Below are 16633 nucleotides of genomic sequence, written 5' to 3' on the forward strand. Positions count from 1 at the left end.
AATTTCATTACTAAACTGCAGTGTTTAAAACATGATTTGATCTTTGGTTGCCATAAATTGAAATTGAAAAGGCTCACGATTATATTCCATTTGAATCCAGGTTTTTTTACTGAGGCGTTTATTTAAGCATTGGGTTTTTTTTTTTTTTTTTTTTCGGCACGCGGGCCTCTCACTGCTGTGGCCCCTCCCGTTGCGGAGCACAGGCTCCGGACGCGCAGGCTCAGCGGCCATGGCTCACGGGCCCAGCCGCTCCGCGGCATGTGGGATCTTCCCGGACCGGGGCACGAACCCGCGTCCCCTGCATCGGCAGGCGGACTCTCAACCACTGTGCCACCAGGGAAGCCCTTTTTTTCTTTATTACTGCTGATTGATTAAGGTTTTTTTTACAGCTTCATTGAAATCGATGTATAATAAACTGCAAATATTTAAAGCACACAATTTGATGACTTTTGTCACATGTGTACTGTGAAGTCGTCGGCACAGTCAAGGTGATGATCTGTCCATCACTCCCAAAGTTTCCTTGGGCCACTTTGTAGTCCCTCCTTGCCCACCCCCTGCCCCCTGCAGGTAACCACTGGTCTGCTGGTTTGCTTTCTGTCGCTAGAGATTAGCTTGCATTTTCTAGAATTTTATATGAATGGAGCCACGGTCTTTTTATTGTCTGGCAATATTGATGTACATGTCCTTTTAGTTCCAGTTCGGACATCATAAGAGATCTTCTAGAAGAAGAGGAAGCCTGGGAAGCATCACATAAGTGAGTTCTCATAATCACGAAATAAGCATGTACTTTGACCTGATAAATTGTAATTCTGTACAGTTCATTTTCAGACCAAAGAATATTTGTGCTTACCGACTTAAGCAAGTAATAGTTCACAAAGATCAAGGTAAAGATTTCCAGTTCACTACTTGTGTCTATATATTTCTGCTTAGAAATGGAATCTCAGTGTAATAACTCCAGTTACTTGTCAGAAGTTGTTTTTCTAAAGATAAATTGTTCCAATGGGCAATTAATAGTCAGGAATTAGCAGTCGGGTCTTAAGCACTGGCTTCGACGCTTTGGAAAACTTTTAATCCTTTCCTAAATGTTGCCGGTCATAAGACTGTAGTACAGCTGGGCAGCTTTGTTCCACTGAAATTTCTTGAAGGTCACGTACCACAGGTGGGCCCTCAAAACTGCCGAGCACTTTTACTGTTTCTGTGATTATTTTTTTTGTCTTGTCCTTCACAAGGATTACTTGAACCCTTCTCAATTCTTTTCAGTGGCTCTAGCCTAGCTGCAGACCTTTTCTCTTCCTTTGTAGAGAAAACAGAAGCCATTGTATGGGAATCCACATCTTTCCAACACCAAATGTATAAATCTGCCTGTGTTTGTACATATTTTATCCCTCCTTTTATGATTTCTTCATTTTATGATAAAGGGCTGCCTCTTTATTATAGAGTCTAGTTTCTCCTACCTCATTCCTACCCTCTTGTCAGGAATGTTACCCGTTCTCTCTTCTCTCGTTTAGGCATCTCTCCCTCTCTTTTGTCTTCCCTCTCTCTCTCTCTCTCTCTCTCTGTCTCTGTCTCTCTCTCGTTAGGTTTTCAGCGAGCCCGAATCTCTCCCGTCTTGAAACCAACTGACTAACTACCACCTCATTCAGTCTCATCCTGAAGCTGCCCTCGTGTCTCTCCTTCCTTTCTCAGTAGGTGGCCTCCACTTGCAGTTTCCATTCCTCATCTCCCACTGACTCATCAGCATCCTCAGCCAGGCCCATCCCTCTTCTGAAATAGCCTTCATTGAAGTCATCGAAGACCTCTGGGTGGCTGAGTCCAAAGGACAACTTTTTAGGCTTCATCTCCTTTGACTTCTTAGCAGCATCGGATGTTCTTGACATCTTCACCTTTCTGAAAGCCTCTCGGAGGCTGAACGAGGTTAATCTCCATCCAAGGTTACTTAGCAATGAGTGATAAGTGACGGAGCTGAGATTTTAATCTATGTCAAAATTCACCTCTTTGGACCATTAAGCTAAATTGTCTTTCCCAAGCATGAGGTTTCCTGTGCTGACATCTTGTAGTGTTACAGCTGAATCACGGGGAGAACGGAAGAGTGTGGTGGATTCAGGGAAAGCATTATGAATAGGTTTATCAGGCCAATGAGATATTGGGCGGCTCAAACAGTAGCGTTTTATGAAAGTTTGAGACTGTGGCTGCATTAGTCTCACCTAAGCATTATTTTTTTTTTTTTTTTTTTTTTTGTGGTAGGCGGGCCTCTCACTGTTGCAGCCTCTCCCTTTGTGGAGCACAGGCTCCGGATGCGCAGGCTCAGCAGCCGTGGCTCACGGGCCCAGCTGCTCCGCGGCACGTGGGATCTTCCCGGACTGGGGCACGAACCCGTGTCCCCTGCATCGGCAGGCGGATTCTCAACCACTGCGCCACCAGGGAAGCCCTCACCTAAGCATTATTGAACTTTGAATTCTAGGCGAGGAGGCCACTTGTTAGCTAACTACTTCCTCTTGTACCAGGAATCCCCCTGTTTATGCTAAACTCAACCCTGACGTCAGTGCCTATGACAAGCTGTAGCCCCACATTCCTGAGTCCAAGCCCATTCTTGGCAATGATGACCTCTTAAAGTCATTATTATAAGAACTCACTTAGAAAACAAATCCTATCGCTTGATCCTCACAGATAATAAATGTTAAAGCTGGAAGGATGTAAGTGCTCATCTAGTCCAGTCCCTTCATTTTATAGAGAAGGGGGCTGAGCTCCAGAGAGGTAAGTTGATGAGGTTGAGGTCCACAGCTAGTTAGTGGCCTGCTGGGGTAAGAATTCAGGCCTCATGGTTTCAGCCAAGTGTAGAGCAGTTTACACCAGCTCATGCTACAGTGTAGCTTTAGAAGCAGAATCAGGAAAAGGCTGCACCGCTTTACTTTTCAACAAAATGTGATCGTTCTACAAATACCCATCTTAGGCTTACAGGCATTTTATGGTACCACAAGTGGCATGTTTGAGATATTAGTCCTAGAACACGCTATTTCAGCTGCAACACGTTCTCCTAATTCCATAAATGATTGAGAGGTTCTATCAGCAACACAGTGCCCCCATATAAAGCAGTATTTTCATAAGCAGCAAAAAAAAAAACCAAAACAAAACCCTGTTTTCTGCAGACTGGTCTTGGGTTCTTATATCTGTGGATGTTGGTTCATCTTACCATTTTGAGCTACAGGATATATTTACATTGAACAGAATGAAAATAGGAAGAAAAATCGTCCAGGTCAATCATTTCACGTTTCCACATTTCATCTTCCTTATCCATAAAATGCGGGGGAATGTCTCCTCGGAGGGTGTGAGTCCCTTCTCTCCTGACCTGCTCCTCTTCCATTGTCCCCTCCCTCACCGTCTGCCCCACTGTTCCAGCCAGACGCCTAAGAATCATCTTCAACTGCTCATCCCCCCTCACCTCTCACCCGCAGTGATTGCGAGGCCCTATAGATAAGTGGTGCTCAGGCGTACATTTACATCCGGATCTCTTGGAGGACTTGATGAAACACGGATTACTGGGCTCCACTCAGTCCTGAGATCGGGATTCAGGAGCTTTGGGCTGGGGCTCAGGAGTTTACGTTTTAGCACGCTCCCTGGTGTTGCTGACGCTGCTTCTGGGGCCCCGCGTGGCGCAGCGGGGCCGCGGATGACCCCTGCACTCTCCGTTGGCCCCTGTGTGCCACGCCTGCGCAGGCCCTTGGCTCTTCTCTCGGGCTTCCTGCCACGGCCGTCCAGCCGCCTCTCTGCCTCTCGTCAGCACGCTTCATTCTGCCCGTGAGGCCTGAAGTGCACGTGTTCTCTCTGTGGTAAAGTCCTGCGGGGACTCACCAGCACCCGAGGCTCTTCCAGCCGTGGCCCGAGCCCACCTGCCGGCTCCCGAACTGTCCTTCCTCCCCGCCCCGCCCCGCCTTGCTGCAGCCTGGCTGAACTGCTCACATTTGCTTCCAAGTCGTGCTGCCTTGTACCTGCTGTCGCTTCCGCCCGAGTTGCCTTTTCCCCTCTCTTCCGACAGGCTTGTCGTTCCTTCCTTCCCAGCTCTGCCGAGAAGCCCCTGGCTGCTCCCCGGCTCCCACAGCGGTGGGCGCTTCCCGCCCGGCGCGCTTCCTAGAGCACATGGTCATTATAGCCCACGCCCCGCACGGGGCCCTGGGGGGACCCATGGTGGGCACTCGGTAGGCGTATGAGGGATAGAATATGTCGGTCAGTATTCGTTGGATCCGAATACACTCCCTGGTGGATTCCAGCCGTTCGTGACTCGGCTTTCGCGGCTTCAAGAACCTGTGAATGGATGAGGACTGCCACTTACAAATCTTCTTTAACCCTTTATCTCTTAGTGCCTTAGAAATCTTGTTTTAGGAAGTAGCTTTGTCTAGTATTATAAAATCAGAAAAGGCAGAGTCATTGTCTCTATTGATAATCTGCATTTCATCCTAAGCCCACGCGGAGTCATTTGCAGCGTGCTGATGAGCCCACCGCATCTCCTAAGGGAGGACTGTTAATCATTCGGCTGTCTTTCTTTGGAGGAGTGAACTTTATTAACTATTATTTATCAGTAACTGTTATTAATATACGCACATCTTAAGTGCACAGCTGGATGAATGTTTACAGCTGAATACCCCTGAGGTCAGGGTTACTTCGGTGGCAGGTGAATCACGCCCCTCCAGTATTCACACTCCTACGGCCCGTGTTGGTTCTGGGTTTGGCCGTGTGATGTGAGAAGAAGTTGGGTAAGTTTGGTTTGCACAGTGCGGCTTGTCCTTTCCGAACGCTCGCCTTTCGGATACTTCTTCTTGCACCCAGCGCCTCTGCTGGGAGAAGCCCTCCCCGGACCTGGAGAGAGGACAGCTGGAGGGTAACGGAGGTCCCACCCTCCCTCCAGCCGAGCTCCCAGTCACCAGCCGGCACCAGCTTGCCACCATGTGCGTGAACCTTCCTCAGGGTGGATCCTCCGGACCCAGTTAAGCTGTCTATTCTGAGCCCGGCCCAGATCTGGAATCATGACCAAACAAGGGATTGTGCTATTTCGAGAATGTAGCAGTAGATAACTAAAACAAATTGAACAGGATGTTTCTGTTTAGTTTTTAATTTCCATGTAACAAATCACCTGGAAATTTAGGAGCTTAAGGCACAGCCATTTCATTTGCTTAGGATTCTTCAGTCTGGGCTGGCCTCAGGCTGCTGGTGGTTATTTACGTGGCACGTAGCCAACTGGCAGGGCAGCCGGAGGTGAGGTTCCGCTGAGGTGTCTGGACTTCTGTGTCTTTCCATGTAGTCTGGGAGCCTGTTCTCCTCCATGTGGTTTCTCCGCATGGTCTCTCCCTGTGGTTTTTCCAGCAGGATAGCTGGGATTTTGTATATGGAGGCTCAGGGCCCCTGTGCCAGTTATCAGTTTACTGCCTCAGCTCCAAATTCATCCTTTTTGCCTGCTCTGTGAAAACTGAACTGGGCCCTTTAAATATTTTTCCGTTGCCGGCTTTCCTGATGTTAAGTTTTATCAGTAGAGGGCACTGGAGAGACATTGCAGGAAGAAGGGGTTTTGCCTTTTGGGTGCACGCCTTCCCCAGTGCCTGGTCCTACACTGTACCCTGGCCAGCAGCTCATTGCTCTGGCTCAGTTAGCCACAGCCATGCCCTCTCCACGCAGGTGTCTGGATCTGTCTGGGGAGAGGGCTGTTCCTGGGGTGCTGCATCTCAACCCTGAGTAGCAGCCCTTCTTTATTTCTACTCTTTCTATAATACATTCTTCAGGATTCCCTTTCCTTCTTACTAGCCAACCCCTCGTTACTCCAGTCCTCTGTTACAGTTAGTGATTCTTTATACTAAACTTTTCTGTTCAAGTTATCATGGTCCCGATTGGACCTAGACTGATACAGCTTCCAAGAGGTGCAAATACAAGAATCTCTTAGCCTTCTTAAGACGTAGTCCTGAAACTTGTGCTGTATCACTTCGGCCACATCCTGTTGGTTAAAGCAAGTCACAGGGCCAGCCCCAGGCGCTAGGGAAGGGGATTGCACAAAGGCAGGAGGTGTGGATCATGGGGGCCACCAAGGTCACCACCCAGATGTGGACGTGGAACATTCCTGGCATTCTAGGAGCCTTCTCATGCCTCCTCCCAGAGGTAAGCACAGCTCTGACTTCCATCACCATGGGTTAATTTTGCCTGGTTTTAAATTTCATATAAATGGAATCGTATAGTGTGCACTCTTGGAGACAACATTACATGTGTGAGATTTTTCCATGGTTGCATAGCACGGTGGTTTGTTATTTTTCACTGCTTTATCTAGAGCAGTGGTTTTCAAAGTGTGGTTTCCTGACCAGCAGCATTTGTATCACCCGGGAGTACATTAGAAAGGGAAATTCTTGAGCCCCACACCAGACCTTCTGAATGAGAAACTCTGGGGATGGGGCCCATCAACCTGTGTTTTAAGAAGCCCTCAGGTCATCCTGCGCAGGCCAAAGTTTGAGAACCTCTGCTCTGTAATACTCCGCTGTATGAATAAGTCACCATTTATTTACCCATACGACTTTGGCTAGATGTATTTTTTCGAGTTTTTGGCTGTCATGAATAAGGTTGACAGGCACAGAACTGTTAAAGGTCCTTTGGTGCCTGTGCCTTTGTTTCTTTGAGTGTGTACTGAGGAGCGGAATAGCTCGGTGTTAGGATGTGCGTCTGCACCCCGTAGCTTCTCCCAGACAGTTTTCCAAAGTGCTCCCACCAGTTTAAACTCCCGTCAGCAGTGGGCGGTCCAGAAGTTCCATGTCCTCATCAGTGCTTGGCATTCTTAGTTCTTTCATTTTAGTCATTCTCCTTCGCAGGGTCTAGTGGCGTCTCCTTGTGATTTAAATTTGCATTGCTCTGATAACTATGTTATTAAAAATAGTATTCTTTTGTTGTTTGTTTACTATTTTCTAACCGCTTGTTGCTAATATATAAAGCAAATTAAATTTTTACATTAACCCCGTATTGACGAATTTTCATAAATTTACTTAATAATTCTAATACCCTATAGGGTTGTGTTTGTTCTCAGCATCTGTAACCATGTCATCTCAGTATAATACCTTTTCTGAAGTCTTTGTTCATGCTTAATTGAACAGGTTAGGACTGCTACCTAGATGTTAACTAGAAGCAGTAATAAGGGTGTCCTTTTCTTATCCCCAATCTTAGTGGGAAAGCATTCAATATTTTTACCTTATATTCCTAGTTTTTAACATAAATGGATGTTGAATATTTTCAAGTGTTTTTTATCTTTTCTATTGAATATATTGAGATGAATGTGTGATTTTTCTCCTTTATTTTGTTAATGTGGTGAATTACATTGATTTTTCACACGTTAAATCAAGATTGCATTCTTGAAATCTAATTTGTTGATGGTGTATTAACTCTTTTATATGTTGCTAGACTTGGTTTCTTAATATTTTGTTTAAGATGTTCTGTTGTTATGTTGAGAAACTGGCCTGTAACTTTCCTTCCATGTAATACTTGTCCGTTTTTGGTCCCTCTTCAAGCTTATATGCACTAGTGTTCTGGACGGGCCCTTTGCCCCATACAGTGCTTAAAAAATTGAAACTACTGACAGCAGGGAAACAACCAATCCTGTGTTTCAGAAAAAAAAAAAAAGAATAATCCTCTTCCCTGTATAAATGGCCCGTATTCTGCCCAGGTAAAGCATTCTGGTGATAGTGTGTACTGGAAGCGGGCTGGTAATAGATGGCCACATCTCCCGGGTATGGCTTCTGTATTCAGTAGATTCAGGGCTTCCTGATGCCTCTCACCGTGGTCCTCCACAGGAGTATCCCCAATTGGCTAACAGCATGCAGTTGGCAAAGTTTGCTCAAAAATCCATTGATTATACCTTCCAGAGGCTAAGAATTTAAAAGCCTGTTGTGTTTGGGCCATGTCATTAAGTGTCATCATTCTAGTAAGTAAGTGTGTTACATGCTTGGAAAAAAATCTCAAGGTGGTTTATCCTATTAGGATTCCTGCATCTTTGAGGATGAGGTATTTTAGAGAATTACTCTGGGAGAACCTTGAGATCCTTGCTTGCTAGGGACTCTGCTTCAAGCCCATGCTTATGGTAGAGGCTGCTTCTTCCATTAACACTATAGCCATGTTTGTTGCCAGCTATTGTGAAGGCAAATCAAAGAGGGGAAATATGGGAGAAACACATTACTTAAAATTTTAGAAGGAAATTAAAAACAAGGTAAGAGAGCAAAGAAACAGTAATTTTATAGAAGTTAAATATAAGGGGGAACATCCCATTAAAAAAAAAAAAAAACCCAGAAGCCAAATAAATAAATGGCAATAAAATATTAAGATGAGAAATGTTGGGCTTCCCTGGTGGCGCAGTGGTTGAGAATCTGCCTGCCAATGCAGGGGACACGGGTTCAAGCCCTGGTCCGGGAGGATCCCACATGCCGCAGAGCAACTAAGCCTGTGCGCCACAACTACTGAGCCTGCGCTCTAGAGCCGGCAAGCCACAACTACTGAGCCCACGGGCCACAACTACTGAAGCCCACACGCCTAGAGCCCGTGCTCCGCAACAAAGAGGAGCCACCGCAATGAGAAGCCCGCGCACCGCAGTGAAGAGCAGCCGCTGCTCGCTGCAGCTAGAGAAAGCCCACACACAGCAACGAAGACCCAACACAGCCAAAAATAAATAAATAAATAAATAAATAAATTTAGGGGGAAAAAAGATGAGAAATTTGACTTCTGAAAGTTTAGCGATATTAAGACCGTGAGTTAAAAGCTGGGGGGAAAAAAATTAAAAAGATGAAGGAGAAAACATCCAGGAGACATTGTGAAATAAGGACGTCTGGAAATTCTCGCCATAAAAGCAATGACAAAATTGACAAAACTTGTCAGAATCAACTTTTTCAAAACTGAAAATTAACCAAAGACAGCAGCAATCCAAGGAGCATTTCTTCAAGAAAAATATCTGAATTTTAGTTAGAACAGTGAGCTTTGTGGTGACTTGACTTCCCCTGTTCCCATCCCCCTCTCTGTAGCCCGACAGTGGCCTTGGGAGCCAGTAGTGTGCTGTCTTGATGAGGACCAGCAGCCTGGCAGCCTGCAGAAAAGGCAGAACAGAGTTGGAGCTCCTTCACAGCCTCACTCCCAGAGAAATAGTGTTTGATCTGTCTGCTGGTTTCCTGGAGGACTCCCACTTGCAAGGCTGTCTTTACTTTACCTGACTTGGAGCTCACCCAGTGTGAAAAGCCTCTTTTCCCCCTGAGGTGTTTGTTTAAAACAATTTGAGACAATAGATTAACTTCATAGCCATCTGAGGTAGATAACAGTTGGGGCAAACAATATGTTAAGCAAAAAGCTTAAAGGAAAAGCTGGAAAATAAGGTTTCCCTCGGGGCTTTGACCAGCTCTGATGTATTACTGTGGCTCTGGAAGGTCACACGCATGCTTAGGGCCCGTGTGTGCTCAGGAGAGACCTGAGAGGGTCCTAATCTCTCACCTTGAGCTGACTATGAGGCTCCATGCAAGCTGAAAGGAGAGGCTAAGGCGGAGTTGTCTCCCAAGTGCTGAATGCATGCCCTGACACACAGAGTCCCTTGGCAAAGACTTATTGTGACAAGGGCTTCTGTGTTATATTGGTTCCAGACGATTAGGGAAAGTTCTGTCTAATCATTAGCTGACCACTAAGCTCAAGTAGCAGACACGTCAGTGGTCTCACACAACAAAGAATGTATATTTACAGGAGCTCCGAAAGTCACTTAACAAACAGCAGCAGACACCGACATGAACGGACTCTGAGGAAGGAGGAAAATCTAATTCCCATAGTTGCCACAGTATATTGGTAAAAATGTCCAGTTTTCAACAAAATATTAGACATAAACAAAGAAACAAGAAACTGTGGCCTGTACACACCGGGGCGGCGGCGAAGCAACCAATGAAATCAGCTGTTTTGACTCTGATTAAAGGACTAAAGGGATGTATGAGAACAGTGTCTCACCAAATAGAGAATACCAATCAAGAAATAGAAATTATTTTTTAAAAATAGAAATTCTGGAGTTGAAAATCAAAAGAGCTGAAATGAAAATTTCACTAAGAGGCTCAACAACAGATTTGAGCAGGCGTAAGAAGGACTCAATGTTGAGATTACCGTTGTGCCTCAGAATCCGTGGGGGATTGGTTCTAGCACCCTGCTCCCCACTGCTGCAGGTACCAAAACCCATAGATACTCAAGTCCTATATATAAAATGGTGTGATATTTGCATTTAACCTATGCACATCTTCCCATATACTTTATTTATGTTCATATTTATTTTATTTATTTATTTATTTGGGGCTGCATTGGGTCTTTGTTGCTGCGCACAGGCTTTCTCTAGTTGCGGCGAGCGGGGGCTACTCTTCGTTGCGGTGCACGGGCTTCTCATTGCGGTGGCTTCTCTTCTTGCGGAGCACGGGCTCTAGGCGTGTGGGCTTCAGTAGCTGTGGCACACGGGCTCAGTAGTTGTGGCACAGGGGCTTCGTTGCTCCACGGTATGTGGGGTCTTGCCAGACCACGGCTCGAACCTGCGTCCCCTGCATTGGCAGGCAGATTCTTAACCACTGCGCCACCGTGGAAGCCCCCTCCCGTATACTTTAAATCATCTCTTATTATCCTCTACATCATTTTCTAGTTTATAAGTGCCTTGCCATGCGTTTTCATTGAATCCTCCAAATAGCCCTCTACTCCACTGACAAGCCTGGAACGTCAGGCAGGCCTGACCCCTGCCGCTCCCCATCCCCTGCTCTGCCCCTGTGCCCCACGTGGGCCCTCTTCAGTGTTCTGCCCTCCGTCGGTGTCTCAAGGAGCGCTGCCGAGGCTCCGGTGTCGGGGGCCCGCAGCACCGGTCTGTGCTGCAGAATCCAGAAAACGTCAACTTTCGTCTTCCCAGCTGCTTGTGCGGCAGCCACCCCTCTCCCCCTTGCTCCGCCTGAAGTGAAAGGATGCGTGTGGCTCATCTCTCTTGGGAGGGGCTTTTGTTTTCTTGGTTCCCTCACAACCTCAGCTGTCTGACAGGATCAGGATAAGTCATGATTTTGTTCGACTCTCTGGCTTCGTCTTGTTGTTAGGAAGGAAGCGCATTTCCTGCAGCTTTCTGCCTCTGAAGCAGAAGCGTAAAGCTGCGCGATTCTGATTTAGAAGAAAGGAGTTCCGTTCCTAACTCTGTCACTTACGCTCTGTGATCTTTGCTAAGTCACCTGTTTTCTCAGTTGTGCAGTGGAAATCATAATGAAAGTCATAATAATTATCATAGCAGACTTGTCAGTGGAGTAGAGGGCTATCTGGAGTATCACATAAACACACACGGGAAGGGGCTTGTAAACTAGAAACTGCTGTGGAATAATAGTGATCATCATTTTCTAAGCTGCCGTTTTGTTTTCTCCATTTTCAGATATGATCTTCAAGAGACAGAAATAAGTCCCAGACAGAATCGTCGCACGAGGTCAGCTGAAAGTGCTGAGCTCGAGCCAAGAAATAAGCGGAACAGGAATTAGCGTGGGTTTGTTGACTTTCCCAGTGCAGTCATCAGAAGATGGTACTGTTGTTGCCATGGTGATTTCATATTCATAAATGCCCAAGTGAAGATGTTACATTCTAAATATTATGTTTAACTGATGTTTATTCTTTTCTGCCTTTCCGGGAAAAATCTAAAAACTTAAAAAGCATCCTCACTTGGTCAGTTACCTCCTGCCCCTAAAACATCTCCCTCTAAAAATACTGGCATCCACACGTTCACCAGCTTTGCAGAGGACAGAGACTTTTTGGCAAAAGGGTTTTGTTTGATTTTGTTTCTAAATTTCAGAATGTCCTTCAGCCATTCTCCTCTTCCATGGAGAACCCAACTTCAGCAAAGGATCCTTTAACCCCTCTATCACAAGGAGTAGTTGAGGCATTCAGAGCCACTGTATTTCCGAAGGGCAGGATGTCCTAACTCAAGTCCTCCGTGAGTGTGAGCACGCGAGGCCTGGAGGCCGGTGCGCGTGTCACAGCTGCTTCAGGATGGCCGTTGCCCGAGTTTCACATGGTTGTCCGTTGCACCTGTGTCTTATGCTTTACTTGGAGTAGGACGTTAGTACTGCAACCTAAAGGCACAAAACAGTCACTTTGAAACAGTAGGCATATTCTTCAGAAATGGTACTTAAAAATGATTCCTTCGTCTTTTTTTCACTTGGGTCAATCAAATCTTTAACACTTTGAATCCCAGCGATTAGATGGAAAGGATGCAATAAATGAATTTTGTCACTGAATAGACTCTATATCAATTTAAAATAAAGTCCTTGAAACAGTCTCCTGTGAATGGTTGAGTACAAGCTACAAATCATTGGAAACGGTTGATCAGAAATTGTTCTCTCTGTGCAAAATGTCCCCGAGTTCCCAGTTCCTTCCAGAGTTCCTAATGCCTGTCTTTGGCATTTCAGAGCTAGTCCCCTGCCACCCAGTGCCAGCAGCTCTGGGGCTGCCTGTGTCCTGGTGACAGCAGTGCCACTTCACCAGAGTCCAGGAAGACCCTGGTGTTGGTGTGGGGGTGGAGGGCCTGATCCTGCCCTGGGCCAAGTGTCCCAGCACCTCAGGGTAGCCCTCCCTGCTCCCGCTGAGCTCCTGGAAGGAGGAGGTGGCTGGAACCCTGCTGTTTAAAACAGCACCTAGAATTCGGAAGGAGTACCCGGGCAGGTGCTCTCCCATTGGCTCCCAGACGGCCTGGCATTTCTCGATTTCTTCTCTGCTTACGGAAGAGGCAAGGCTTTTGCCTGGAAAGGATTCTGGGCAGCCTGCTCCAGCTTTAAGAAGTTGTTAAGAATGCCACACCTTCTCTTGTGTGCCACTCTTGCAACTCTTGCAGGCACCATGGGCTCGCCTCTCTGGTCCCAGCATGTTGGAGGCAACACTCCACCCCCGCCTCCATCCCGTGATGCCCCACTCCCACCCTCTCCCAGGCAGCCATGGGTCGGGCTGGGGCAGACGTGCTCCACTGTTTTCCGGGGTCGGGGGTGGGAGGAGGCGTCCTTCCCTGTAATCTTGACTTGGCAGCCAGCACGGCTCACCCTCCAGAGCACTGGCCTGTGGGAAAGAAGAGGTGTGCAATTGCCTTGCCCAGCCTCTGAGAATCCTGCTCTGTGAGGGCCTGCCAGCAAGTTCCTCTGAGGCACTGTGCTGAGGATGATCTGAAGCTGCCACCTACCTTCCTGAGGGCTCAGGTGGTGAGTTACTAACTAATATCTAGGCTTCTGAGACTTGTAATGGAGGGAACAGGAGGGATGGAGAGGTTGAAAGGGGAGGAAACGTCAACTGGGTCTCATCCATGGCTTCGTGTAGATTCACGTAGGACTCAGAACAAATTCCTGGGAATCCCACCCCTTGGTAGGATGCTGTGGAGCAACTGAAGCCCGTGCGCCACAAACTTTGCTTGCTTGTTTCTTTAACAGCTTCGTTGAGATACAGTTCACTCAACATACAATTGACCCATTTAAAACTTACAATTCTATTTAGAGGCCATCACCGTAATCGATTTTAGAACACTTGTGTTGCCTATGGTCCCCTTATTCGTCACTCCCGACTCTCCCATCCTTCACAGCCCTAGGCAACAACTAACCTACTTTCTGTTTCTGTATTTCCTTATTCTGTGTGTTTCACATCAACGGAATCATACAATACATGGTCTTTGGGGTCTGACTTCTTTCACTCAGCCTAACGCATTCAAGGTCATGCATGTTGTAGCATTTGTCAGTCCCTCCTTTCTTTTTATTGCTGAATAGTATTTCATTGTATGGGATATACCACATTTTGTTTATCCATTCATCAGCTGATGGATAGTTGGGTTGTTTCAGTTTATTCTCACTATTGTTAATGGTGTGCCTGTAAGCATTTGTGTACAAGTTTTTGTGTGAACATGTTTTTATTTGTCTTGGGTATATACCTACGAATGGCATTTCTGGATCATATGGTAACTCTGTGCTTCATATTTTATGTTTAACTGCCAAGCTGTTTTCCAAAGTGGCTGCACAGTTTGCCCACTAGCACTCTATTAGTCTTCCAGTTTCTCCATGGCCTTGCCAACACTTGCGGCTATCTGTCTTTTTTATTATGGCCATGCTAGTGGGTGTGAAGTGGTATCTCTTTGTGGATTTGATTTGCATTTTCTCAATAGCTAATGATGTTGAGCATCTTTTCATGTGCTTTTTGGCCATTTCTAGGTCTTCTCTGGAAAAATGTCTATTCAAATTTTTTGCCCATTTTAAAATTCGGTTTTAAAAAAAATATTGCATTGTAAGAGTTAATTGTATAGTTTTAAAAATTTCAGCTTCTGATTGTGTATTGATAGGTTAGAGAGATAGAAATGATTTTTGCATATTAATCGTGTATTGAGCAATCTTGCTAAACTCATAATAAGTTTGGTAGCTTTTTTGTAGATTCCATTCGATTTTCTCTAATAGAGAATCATGTAAACATGTAATCATGTAAAGACTTTTGTATTTCTTCCTTTCCAATCTGGATGTCTTTTATTCTGGATATAATTTCTCTACCAGATAAATGCTTTGAATCACGTTGGGAATATTTGCTTCTACTTCTAGTTTGCTGAGAATTTTTTAAAAATCAGAAATGGTTATTGAATTTTGTCAAGTGCTTTTTCTGTATTTATTGAGATGATCATATGGTTTTTCTTTTTTAGTTTATTAATATTATGAATTACACAGTTTGGTTTTTTTATTTTTTAAAATTTATTTATTTATTACTTACTTTGCGTTCGGTCTTCATTGCTGTGGCGGGCTTTTTCTAGTTGCGGCAAGCTGGGGCTACTCTTTTTGGCGGTGCGCGGGCTTATCATTGTGGTGGCTTCTCTTGTTGCGGAGCACGGGCTCCAGGTGCATAGGCTTCAGTAGTTGTGGCATGAGGGCTCAGTAGCTGTGGCTTGCAGGCTCTAGAGCGCAGTCTCAGTAGATGTGGCACATGGGCCCAGCCGCTCCACGGCATGTGGGATCTTCCCGGACCAGGGCACGAACCCATGTCCCCTTCATTGGCAGGCGGACTCTCATCCACTGTGCCACCAGGAAAACCTCCACAGATTGATTTTTAAATGTTAAAATAAAAGTGGGAGAGACCCCACTTGGTTACGATGTGTTATCTTTTTACATATTGTTGGAGTTAATTTACCAAAATTTTGTTTAGAATTTTTTGCATCTATATTTAGGAGGGATATTGGTCTGTAGTTTTCATTTCTTTTGATGTCTTTATCTGGTTTTGGTATTAGAATAATGCTGGCCTCATGGGATGAGCTGGGAAGTATTTTCTCCTTCAGTTTTCTGGAAACGTTTGTGTAGAACTGGTATTATTTATTCCTAAGGTGTTTAGCAGAATTCACCGGTGAAATGATATGAGCCTGGAATTTTCTTTGTGAGTAGGATTTTAACAATATATTTCACTTCTTAACATATATAGGACTATTCAGGTTATCTGTTTCTTCTTCAGTAAACTTTAGTAGTTTGTGTGTTTCGAGGAATCCATCCATTTCATTTAAATTGACAGATTTACAGACAGAAGTTGCTTATAATTTTCCCTTTTGTGTACAAATTTTTGTGAGAACCTCTTTGACCTTTCTCATTTCTGTTATTGGTAGTTGGTGTTTTCTTTCTTGCTTCCCCCCCCCCATCAGACTGTTTAGAAGTTTATTAATTTTATTGGTCTCAGGCAAACAGCTCTTGGTTTCATTGAATTTCTCTAATGTTTCGCTTTTTTTCTATTTGATTGATTGCCACTCTATCTTTTATTTCCTTTCTGTTGCCTGCTTTGGATTTAATTGTTCTTCTTATATTTTCTTAAGGTAGAAGCTTAGGTCATTGATTTGAGTCCTTTCTTCTTTTCTAAGATAGGCATTTAATGGTACAAAATTTCCCCAAAGTACAGCTTTAACTGCATTCCACAAATTTTTATGTTCTGTTTTAATTTTCATTCAGTTCAAAATGCTTTCTAATTTCCCTTTTGATTTCTTATTTGATACATGAGTTACATATAAATATGTGACTTTCCAAATATTTGATAATTTTTCATAGAGCTTTATTTTATTGATTTCTAATTTAATTCCTTAACTTTTATGACTTGAACTCTTTTACATGTATTGAGTGTTTTTTTAATGCCCTAGAAGATGGTCTATCTTGGTAAATGTTCAATATGCACTTGAAAAGAATACGTGTTCAGGACTTCCCTGGTGGTGCAGTGGTTAAGAATCCACCTGCCCATGCAGGAGACGTGGGTTCAATCCTTGGTCTGGGAAGATCCCACATGCTGTGGAGCAACTTAAGCCCGTGTGCCACAACTACTGAGCCCGCACTCTAGAGCCCATGAGCCACAGCTACTAGAGCCCGTGTGCCACAACTACTGCAGCCCACACGCCTAGAGCCCGTGCTCCACAACAAGAGAAGCCACCACAATGAGAAGCCCGTGCACCGCAACAAAGAGTAGCCCCTGCTCACCACAACCAGAGAAAGCCTGCGCGCAGCAGCGAAGACCCAACGCAGCCAAAAATAAATTTTTAAAAAAAGTTATGCTTTAAAAAGAAGAAGTATGTGTGTTCTACTGTTGTTGAGTGGAGTGTTCGATAAATGTCAATTACATCAAG

At 45.1% G+C, this 16633-nt stretch overlaps 1 protein-coding gene across 3 annotated transcripts in view; it reads left to right on the plus strand.

Annotated features, from left to right (window-relative positions):
* Positions 1-12317, plus strand: part of RAD18 (RAD18 E3 ubiquitin protein ligase) — a 110268-nt gene extending 97951 nt beyond the window's left edge. Inside the window, exons 13-14 of one of the 3 annotated variants that reach the window (XM_067043565.1) lie at positions 692-754; positions 11414-12317. In XM_067043565.1, coding sequence (XP_066899666.1) covers positions 692-754; positions 11414-11516 — 166 coding nt within the window. In that variant the 3' untranslated portion in view covers positions 11517-12317. The remainder of the gene's footprint in view (positions 1-691; positions 755-11413) is intronic. The other 2 variants (XM_059077742.2, XM_059077745.2) reach the window with 2 other exon arrangements.
* Positions 12318-16633: the final 4316 nt, after the last annotated feature.

The sequence above is a fragment of the Kogia breviceps genome, chromosome 10 (genome assembly GCF_026419965.1).
Source record: "Kogia breviceps isolate mKogBre1 chromosome 10, mKogBre1 haplotype 1, whole genome shotgun sequence".
NCBI lineage: Eukaryota > Metazoa > Chordata > Mammalia > Artiodactyla > Physeteridae > Kogia > Kogia breviceps.